At 35.1% G+C, this 11,471-nt stretch overlaps 1 protein-coding gene across 1 annotated transcript; it reads left to right on the top strand.

Moving 5' to 3' along the window:
* The first annotated feature begins 720 nt into the window (after positions 1 to 720).
* LOC130881758 (olfactory receptor 4F21-like) lies at positions 721 to 1,656 on the top strand. Its single transcript, XM_057781531.1, has one exon. The coding sequence runs from the start codon at positions 721 to 723 to the stop codon at positions 1,654 to 1,656; it is 936 nt and encodes a 311-aa protein (XP_057637514.1).
* The last annotated feature ends 9,815 nt before the right edge of the window (positions 1,657 to 11,471 follow it).

Here is an 11,471-nt window from a genome sequence, read left to right as displayed (position 1 = left end):
TTATTGTAGGAAATAATGAATAAATAAATCACTCCCAAGCCTGTGTAATTCCTAGTAATTATTTAAATATGGTGAATGAGCTCAATCTGTGCATCTGTCCTCCACCTTAACTTATGCAAACAAAAAATCATATGACAGGTACACTAGTTAAGAAAAATATTGATGTTAATAAGAGCATAAGAAATGCTGCTAGGAATAGTTTGCAAGTCATTACCAAAGCATTAATCTGAAGAAAACAAAAATATTGTCACATGAGTGAGGAAACTCATAAGAGAGGAACTATGGAAAATATTAAGGCAACCTTCACAGTCAAAGTAAAACAAAACAAAATGCCTGGTTTTGAAAAAAACAATGAAAGTAGCCTGTTTTCATCTTTTTAAGATGGTAACAATTTCTTGCATTTAATAATTTCCTATAATTAAAGGAGGCTGTTTTTAGCCCAGGAGCCTATGATTTTCCTGCTTTAGCATTGTGCACACTGTATCTAAATAGTTATATTGCTAGTATACATTTTTTTCTATGATCTTCCAATCTCTTTATGTGTCATCTGCTGATCATTATATTTCCCTTCCTGAATGGTATTCGTGTATCTCCAACTATGATAAATACAGTCATCAGAAGAAAGAATTATAGTCAATGGAGAGACCTTACTACCACTGATGAAAACTTAGTCATTTTCTATCAACAGGTGCCTTGATATCCTCTCCTCTGCACCAATCAATGGATCAAACAAATGACTCTGTGGTTTTTGAGTTTGTGTTGCTGGGACTCTTCAATTCATGGAAAACTACAATTTTTCTCATATACATTTTTTCTTTGCTCTATTTAAGCATAATCTTGGGAAATCTTTTTATTGTCTTTTTGGTAATTACTGACTCCCACTTACAGTCTCCTATGTACTTTCTTCTGGCCAACCTGTCCCTCATTGATGTTGGACTTTCTTCTACCACAGTTCCCAAGATGATCTCAGATCTTCTGAAAGAACACCGAGTAATTTCGTTCCACAGTTGTATGACTCAGATCTGTTTTATCCACATTATAGGAGGAGTGGAGATGGTGCTGCTCATAGCCATGGCATTTGACAGGTACACAGCCATCTGTAAGCCACTACACTACTTGAGAATCATGAGCCCTAAATTATGTATTTCATTTGTAATCGCTGGCTGGGTCACTGGTGTGGTCCATGCCCTGTCCCAGTTCTCTTTTGTTATAAACCTGCCTTTTTGTGGTCCTAACAAAGTAGACAGTTTTTACTGTGACTTTCCTCGGATCATACAACTCGCATGTACTGATAGAGACAAGTTTGAATTTGTTGTTGCTGCCAATAGTGGCTTCATGAGCATGGGGACCTTCTTCCTGCTTCTGCTCTCCTATGTCTTCATTTTGATAACTGTCTGGAAAAGGTCTTCAGGGGACTTGTCCAAGGCACTTGTCACTCTGTCAGCACACATCACTGTGGTTGTTCTTTTTTTTACTCCCTGCATGTTTCTCTATGTGTGGCCTTTCCCCACATCATCAATTGACAAATACCTGTTTATTGTTGACTTTGCTGTAACCCCTGCCCTGAATCCTGTTATCTATACATTAAGAAACAAAGATATGAAAGAAGCCATTAAAAAGCTGAGTAAGCAAAGATGTTATGTACGAATTGTCTAACCATATCTGTCATTAGAGTCTGTTCATAAACACAGAAACCCCTAGTTTTATGCTCATTGGACATCATCAGTTATCAAGTTTTTCAGGCCAGGGTCAACATTAAATATATCTCACTGAACAAATATATGTTACTTTTACTAACATATTTTGTAACTGTGAGAACCAGGAATCTATCAAAATATATTACAAATGATATTAAGGAACAATATCTTATATTTTAGATCATGGCATTTGACATAAGAAATAATAAAATGATATTTCTCCTATTTCTATGTGATTCACAAAAAAAACTGTTCATTTATTTTGGCAAATGTCACATCCAATGTTTAGATACACAGAAGCAGTAGCTATGTTTAGTTACTTAGCCCAAAGCACCTCCAAAGAAACCCTAAGTCACAATCTGATTACAAATAATTCATTTGGAATCTGATATTTAGAGGGATCAGTAAGAGAGCAGATATAAGAACAGAGAAGGGAAATATTATTGTGGTAATACACATAACTGTGTTTCAGAAATATAGAAGTAAAGAAAATGGAATACTACTTACTGTTAATGGTAAAACATTGAGATTGCTAAGTGGTTTTCAAACAGGATGACCAAATGATTCAGAAACACCATTATATGATGTGTATGTGAGTGTGTGTATGTGTGTGTGTGATTGGTATCTTGATATCTATATAGGTATCAAGTGGATAATTAGTTGCACATGTCTATTGAATTTCTATTCACAATTGCCAAAAACCAGTACAAACCAAATATCCATCAACTGATTAATGGATATATAAAATATGATCACATGCAAAATGAAATGTCATAAAATTGATGACAACCTCTCATTTATGTCAAAGCATCTAATAACTTGAGATCATGTGTAGAATAAACCAGTCATGAAGAAGCAAGCTTCACATATTTATACTCACATGTGAAACTGCTTTAAAATTGATATAAAAATTGAAGAAAATGATGATTAGTAGAGGTTGAGGTGAGTAGTGGTGGAAGGATGAGATTCCAAGTTATATTTGACCATTATAATATCCCACTTTGCTGTTTCACATTGGAGCTCTGCAGAAACGGGGTATGTACTTTATATTTCAAAAATCTGGAGACAAAGATGCCAAATGACTGATCGAGAATAAATTATAAATGTTTGAAGAGAAAATATTTGATATAAGTATACATTTATTCAAGTATTATATTTATTCCATAAATAACTATAATTTCTGGTTCTTTTTGAATTGTGAGAGAAACATCAAATAAGTTCTTCTTCCAAATTATATTGGTGTTTAAAACACCAAATCTGATTTGAGAAAGTATAATCTGGTGAATAAATGAATTTACTGGGAGCGACTTAAACAGGGCTGAATGGCTAATGTACGTATGTATTCAAAGAAATCACCATTCATTCTAATTAATGCTCTGTCATATATATATATATATATATATATATATATATATATATTTTTTTTTTTTTCCGAGACAGGGTTTCTCCATAGTTTTTGGTTCGTGTCCTGGAACTAGCTCTTGTAGACCAGGCTGGACGCGAACTCACAGAGATCTGTCTGCCTCTGCCTCCCGAGTGCTGGGATTAAAGGCGTGCGCCACCACCACCCGGCGAGATCTATAATTTTGCAGCACGAATCAGAGAACAAAAACAAACACAGATGAAGTGTGTGTTGGGTGCACGTCATCTTTCCTAAGTCAAAGTCCACAAGACCATGGTAAGGAAGGATTTGCTTCACTATAGTCTGCTGCCTAAAATCAAAAGTATAGTAGTTTGTTAGAATATGTTGTTGTCTTTGATTAGGAATGTATTATTAGTATCCATTAAAATTTAAAAATAAACCATGATATACATATATCATTATTCTATATATTTGTAATATATAATAAATATTTCTTTTTATTCTCATCAATATTACTGCTCAGAAATAAAAAAGGAATATTTAGAAAGTTTTCTTCATACTTATACCTCGCCCAGTTCAAAGTGTTCAGCATATTGTTGTTCTCATTTTACACATTTATGTGTGTAAATGCAGAATATATTTCACTGTAGAGTACTTCAGAAATTTTATTTTTTATTATTTTCCCTGTTACTAAACATATATTATTTTCTCAAAAATAAAATATGGGGCTGGAGAGATGGCTCAGCGGTTAAGAGCATTGCCTGCTCTTCCAAAGGTCCTGAGTTCAAATCCCAGCAACCACATGGTGGGTCACAACCATCTGTAATGAGGTCTGGCCTACAGGCAGAATATTGTATACATAATAAATAAAATGAATATTTAAAAAAAATAAAATAAAATATGAATAAATTTTCCCCTCTTCTACTCCTACCTACTCCCCACCTTTTGACCCATTCATAGCCACTTCTTTCTCTCTCTCTCTTTCGAAAAGTACAGGTTTTTAAGAGATAACAGCAAAGCATTACAAAATAAAAGATAAAGCAAAAACCATTATATTAAGTTGGACAAGACAAGACCACAGAAAAATGAAAAAGCCTCAATAGCAGGCAAAAGAATCAGGGACCAACTCATTTGCACATATGGATTTCCATGAAAGTATTCATCGGAAAGCTATCATATATTTTCAGGGGATATGGTGCAGGCCAGTATAGGCCTGTGATGGCTGCTTATGTCTCTATGAGTTCATATGAGCTTTGCTCACCAGATTTAGCAGGCCTTGTTCTCATGTTCTCCCTACCCTCTGTCCCCCTTTCTCCTGCCCCTCTTCATTATGTTCCATGAGCACTGAGGGTGGGGAGTATTTGATGGGGATATATCCTTTAGAGTTGTGTTCCCAAGGTTTCTCTCAGTGCATGATATCTGCCTGTTGTCTCTGTATTTGTCCACATTTGCTGCAGGAGGAAGCCTCTCTGATATTGGCAGACTAAGGCACCAATCTAGGCATATAGCAGAATATCATTAGGAGTCATTTTATTACTTTCTACAGAACTAGGTTTCCATACCACTCCTCAAATGCCCTTAAATTTTAGTTGGCTCTCCTATCATTCTCTCCCTTAATCCATGCTCACCTGCCCTTCTCACCTGATCCTCCAGTTCTCATCACTCCCTTCAGCCCAAGTTCATTCTACCCATATAATCTATTCCATTTTCCCCTCCAAGGGAGATCTATGTACTCATAGTCCCTTCCTCTATGTCTATCCTTTCTGTGTCTATGGAGGATAACTTGGTTATCATTTATTTAGTGACTAATATTCAGATATAAGTGAATACATACTATATTTATATTTCTGAATCTGAGTTATTTTACTAAAAATGAATTTTTTTCTAGTTACATCCATTTGACTTCAATTTGAATAATATAGTTTTTTAAAATAAGTAATACTTCATTGTATAAATCTTCCATATTTTTATCCAGTCTTTTGTAGAGGAACACATAGGTTGTTTCCAATTTCTGACTCTAATGAATACAGCAGAAATGAACAAAGATATTGAGTGTCCTTTGGGTATATATTCAAGAGTTATATATGGGGGGTGAGGTCACCATCTATCTGAAGAACGACCACACCAATTTCCATAGTGTCTGTACAAGTTTGCATATTTACCAGCTTCAGAGGAGTGTTCCCCTAATTCAACACCCTAACCAGTATGTCACTTGTGTTTGAACTTAGCCATTTTAACAGAGATAAGATGAAATCTCAAGGTAGTTTTGATCTGCATTTACATAATGGCTAAGGTTTCTTAGTGTTTCACAGTATTTCTTAGTATTTCTCAGTCATTTAAGGTTACTCTTGAAATTCTTTTTAGAAATGTACCCAATTTAATTAAACTGTTTTTTGATATTTAGTTTTTGATTTCTTCATTTATTTTGGATATTAGTCCTCTACAAAATATGAAATTGGTACAAATCTTTTCCCATTTTGTAGGTTTCCACTTTTTTCAATTGATGGCATTCTTTGGCTTACAGAAGCTTTTCAGTTTCATGATGCCCCTTTTATTAATTGTTGATCATAGCGTTCATGCTGTTAGTGTTCTGTTCAGGAAGTTGTGTCCTGTGACAATGAGTTCAAGGATATTCGTCAATTTCTCTTCTGTGAAGTTCAATGAAACTTGCTTTATATTGTTGTCTTTGATCCATTTGTGTTGGGGGAGTCTGGTCATTTGTTCCCAGTTGCCCAGAACCAAAATAACCACAGAGAAACTTTATTATTTGCAATATTGTTTGGCCAATAGCTTAAGCATATTTCTGGCTAACCCTTGTATCTTAAATTAACCTATTTCTATTAATCTCTGTATCACCGTGTGGCTGTGGCTTACCAGCAAGGTTTAGTTTCCATGCCTAGCTCTATTCTGCCAAGCCACTGGCTGAAACAGATGTATTCATTAACCAATAAAAACAACACATGTACAAAAGGACCTCTTACACCATTTTCCCTTTTTTGTCTGAATGAAAGGGAAGATTTTAAATTTAATATAGTAAAACACATGTAACAAAACAGTTATTAAGCAAGAATTATAGTTACAATATTGATATCTACTTCATCTTTTATAATAACTAAGGAAAACTAGAAGTATATCTTTTCTTCAACTCCATTAAAGACTCCAGACATATATAATATTACCTAAGTAAGCAGGAAATTCATTGTAAGGAACTTCTCAACCTCAGAATTGACAGAGACATCTTGCTGCCTGGAAAGTCATCCAAAGTTCTTTTGTAACATTTTGGACTCCCATCTTTAGCCTATTAGCCCACAGTATCTGTCAGACTTTTCTATGAAACAGGAAATCTGAATATATGTTCTACCTTGTAGAAAGAAAGAAGTTGCTTTCTTCTGTGTACTGCAGAATGTCTGGTAGACTTTTTAATGAAGCAGCAACCCTGAAAGACTGTCTTACCTTCTTTAGGAAGCTTCAGAATTCACTTTTGTGGGTCCTGGAAGTTCAGTCAGAAGTTCAGGCAAGAGTCATTTCCTGCCCAAATGGCTAGCAGACTGTAAGGAGCCTCTTTGATGTCTATCATCCTCTTGAAGTATATTGGTGCTGCCAGGAGCAGATGTGTCTCATTATTATAAAAAGTCCTAAGTTCTTAAAACATTTTAAATGCTGTATTCTGAAGGTTTCTGAAAGATATGAAGAATGTCTATCTAACTGAAATATATTTCTATATGTCTAGAAAACATAACTAACTAACTGAACACAACTACATTTTGACAATTATAGATAACTATCTATTAAACTGTATTAACTATACTTTACATTTTTAAATGAGTTGCACAAACACAATACCTTAATCAATAGCATGTATATATATATACATATGTGATATATATTTGATATACACACATATATATATATCAAAATTAATCTAAAATTTGAATCAATAAACCAAGATTCATACCAATGCAAATCTTGTTGGAGGAGGGATGCTTGTTGGTCCCTGGCTGACTAGCCCCAAAATAATAACACAGAAATTGTATTAATTAAATCACTGCTTGACTCATTAGCTCTAACTTCTTATTGGCTAACTCTTACATCTTAATTTAACCCATCTCCACTAATCTATGTATCACCACATGGCAGTGGCTTACTGGCAAAGTTTTTGGTGGCAGCCCCATGACTTGTCTCCAATTCTGCTCTTCTTTCTCCCAGCATTCAGTTCCATCTTACCTGCCTATGTAAATTATGCCCTGCTAGAGGTCCAAAGCAATTCTTTATTCATTATCCAGTAAAAACAACACACAGAAAGACTTCCCACATCATTTATCTCTATAGCATATCCCCCTTTAAATGTAAGCAGACATTTATAAACAATCATTTTGAAAATTTGGGTGTAGTTCTTTCCAAACTGCTTCCTCCTTTTTGTTGGATGAAGTAATTTGGGGGGGTTATTCACAAAAAAACTTTTGGGGGGTCTTGGTCCATCAAACTACATTAGTCTGAAAGGAATATACAGGTTCTCATCTGTTCTGAAAACAAAGGCAGGACCTCTTTTCCAAAGCAACAAATTCTTAGACCCAGATTTTAAAATCAAGATACCTTTAATATATATATATATATACATATATGTATATATATATATGTATGTGTGTGTGTTGTATACATATACATATATATATGTTTCGTGTCTCTCTGTAATTAACTCATTCACAATCAAAAAATTCAAAGAAAAAACAGTAATAAACATATTCAAACTCTTCGTAATTTTTATCTTTATGTGGCTTATTTTTCTTTATTCTCTTTATCTATGACTGTCTGTACTGTTTCTTTAAAGACTTTGTTTTAGCTATTTATTTATTTTTAAATCATTTATTTCCTTTTATAACTATTTCTTTTCTCTCCCAAGCCTATGCACATTTATCCAACACTGTGACTCATTTAGAGGTCTTTTATGAATGTGTCTTTACTCTGTATCTATAGCTATTTTCTGACCAGATGTGCCTTTTTATGTTAAGTGGGCATGAATGGGACCAACTCCATAGTCCTGCATGTTGACTGCCCAGTCCAACAAAGTGGAGGCATGTTCACTGCCTCTGGTATTGCCAGGCAAGAGCCATGCTTACAATCTCAATCTAGTAACCAGTTGGCCCATGCTGCCACCAAGTAACTTGCAGCATGCTGCCCACAAACTGCATTCAAATGCTCAACCTACTGAAAGAGCCAGAGTTCATGCTAGCAACAAGAGCCAGAAAGCTGTCATTTCAAAACTCTGTGTTTTTTTTCTTTTCTTCTTCTTTTTTTCTTCTTCTATTCTTCTTTTTTCTTGCTACCATTGAGTCAGGAAGGTCTCTCTTAAAGAAGCCATGGTTCTCCTACTTGCCTCTAGGAAACAGAGCCTATCTGGAAAAAAAAGCAATGCTTTCTCAGGTTTTATTATGTAGTCTGCCACATTGGTGTCAATTTATTGGGGGAGGCTACTTATTCATTTCTAGCTGCCTAGAACTGAAATAACCACAGAGAAACTATATTTTTGCAATACTATTAGACTAACAGCTTAAGCATATTTCTAGCAAACACTTATATCTTAAATTAACCTATTTCTATTAATCAGTATGTCACCTCATAGCTATGGCTTACAGGCAAGATTCCAATGCATCTGTCTCCTACAGGCAGCTACCTGGCTTCTTCTGACTCCACCTTCTTTCTTCCAGCATTCAGTTTAGTTTTCTACTTAGCTCTATTCTGCAAAGCCACTGCTGTGAAACAGCTTTATTTATTAATCAATAAAAGCAACACATATGCAGAAGGATGTCCCATAACACATCTGGAGTTGAGTTTTGTGCACAGTGATAGGTAAGAATCTGTTTGCATTATTCTCCATGCAGATATTCAATTTGATCAGGACCATTTCCTAAATATGTTATCCTTTTACCAGTGTGTATTTCAGGCATTTTCATAAAAGTTCAGGTGTTAATAAACATATGGACTTATTTCTGTAACATCTATTCAATTGCATTGATCAAGGTTCCAATACTATGTTGTTTTTATTACTATAGCTAAAGTGCAATTTGAGATAAGGAATAGTGAGACCTCAAGCAGTTCTTTTGTTAATCAGGATTATTTTAGGTATCCTGGTTGCTTTTTGTGTTTCCATATGAAGATAAGGATTTTCCTTTCTGGATCTGTGAAATGCTATTTTGAAATTTTGATGGGACTTACATTGAATCTGTAGAGCTTTTGGTAAGATGACCATTTTCACAATATTAATTCTACTGATCCATGAGCATGGCTGATCTTTCCATCTTAATGTCCCAGAATCTGATACTATCCCAGTACCTTATATCCTAAGTGCAGGACAGATGATGCTTCTCTCTTAAAGTCAAAAGGGGGGAGGGGAGCTGATAGAAATAGACAAGCACATCCTCATGCTGAAAAGGGACAAAACAATAGGGATCTGTAATATAAGAACACTAAACACAGTTGGGGAAACGATCTTACTCATGCATGCACTCAGTCACTCAGGTGTGGTATCATTGGATTGGCAAAAACACACTGGACAGAAACACAAGAACTTGTAATAAGTGGATGGAAGATTATAAACTCGGGTGAAAAGGGAAAATACACAGCAGGTGTAGCTTTAGGGCTGCTCAGTTTGGTTCAAAAATGAATGCTCAGGTGCATACCTATAAATGTTTCAGACAATGACACATCAAGTAACTATCAGACTAGTATACAGGCCAACAAAAGAAGCAGAAGAAGATATAATCAACAGTTCAAAGATCTACAGAAATAGGTCGGCAGGGTGCATAGAATGACATACTAATCATTATGGGTGACTTCAATACAAGAGTGGCATCTGGAGAAAAAAGACTATAGTGTCATCGAAACATGGATTCGGACAAAGAAATGGTAGAGGACAATGACTGCTTGAACTCTGCTGTGCAAATGATGTGTATATATCCATGTATATATCCAACACAAAATTCATGCAGATCAAATCATCAAGATGCTGAATGTGGTAATAACCTGCCAAACTCACTACAGCCAAACTGACTACATTCTGGTAATCAGAAAACTCTTATCTAGCACCCAAAACATCCAATCATTTCCTAGTGCTGATTTAAGAACAGATCACCAAGTAGTTATAAGAAACATTCACCTGAAACTTGCGAGAGACATGCCAGGCAAGACAAACCAGAAGATCAATCATAAACAAATAATTAACCCAGCTGTACAGAAAGTATAAGAGAATGACTGAATTTCAATTGGTGCAGAGAAAAAAGTATATTTTTTTGCATTTTGATGACATATTCTGTAAATATCTCTTAGGTCCATTTGGTTTATAACATTAGTTAGAGTTAATATTTCTCTGTTTTTTTTTTCCAGATGACCTTTCTATTGGTGAGAGTAGGGTTAAAATCTCCCACTATCATTGTATGAGAGTCAATACATGATTCAAGTTGTAGTACTATTTCTTTTACAAAATTGTGTGTCTTTTTGTTTGAGGCATAGATGTAATGAATTGCAAAGTTTTATGGGTGTGAATGTCTTTCCCTGTCACTTATGATTCACTTATTATTTGAAATCTACTACGCCATATATTAAAATGGTATCTCCTGGCAATTCTAAAGTTGTTTGTTTTAATTCCTTTGCCTGAAAATTTTAGCTTATGAGATCTGAGGATTTTTCACTGACTAAACAGTCTGTCTTAGTGAGTGTTCTATAGCAACTCTCGTTTTTAATTGAATCGGGGTTTTCTTTCAGTTTCCCAGATGTACTCTGTAGTGATCTTTTACTTATATTTTAATAAATAAAGTTTCCCTGAGATTCAGAGAATAAAACAACCCTACTGGTCAGTCATACAGATCAGGCAGTGGTGATATACAACTTTTTTGTTTGTTTGTTTGTTTGTTTTGAGAAAGGGTTTCTCAGTGAAACTGGATGTACATCTTTTATCCCAGTAGCCACACTAGTTTGCCTTAGAACTGGGCAGTAGTGGTACATGCCTTTAATCCCAGCCCTAGAGAAGAATATATGATATTAGAAGGAGACAGTTCTCAGACATAGTCCTCTTCTGAGATTCCTTGTGGCAGGATTGTCATTTCTGACTGAGGTAGAGGTAAGAACCACTGGCTAGCTGTTTTACTTTTCTGACCTTTAGGTTGAACCCCAATATCTGTATCTGGGTATTTATTAGTGATGATAAATTAGGGGCCTAAAGTTTAGGCATATTTATTTTTTTTAAAAAAAGACATTTACCTGAGGCATTTTAGCCACCAGCACGGGCAAGAGCTGTACACAAACATAACAACCTGAATTGGGGAGAAAAACTAGCACTCTCAACTCCCATCCACTCAATTTAACTTCCTCTCCTGTACCATCCATTCACTTATGACTTCCTATGACAGTCTCTGCTT

Source organism: Chionomys nivalis, chromosome 9 (genome assembly GCF_950005125.1).
Source record: "Chionomys nivalis chromosome 9, mChiNiv1.1, whole genome shotgun sequence".
Taxonomy (NCBI): Eukaryota; Metazoa; Chordata; class Mammalia; order Rodentia; family Cricetidae; genus Chionomys; species Chionomys nivalis.
Note: the sequence above shows the minus strand (reverse complement) of the source record. Positions and strands in the feature narration are given on the sequence as shown.

Excerpts from the sequence above, each read along its gene's own strand:
- LOC130881758 (XM_057781531.1), top strand. The coding sequence starts at position 721 with ATGGATCAAACAAATGACTCTGTGGTTTTTGAGTTTGTGTTGCTGGGA.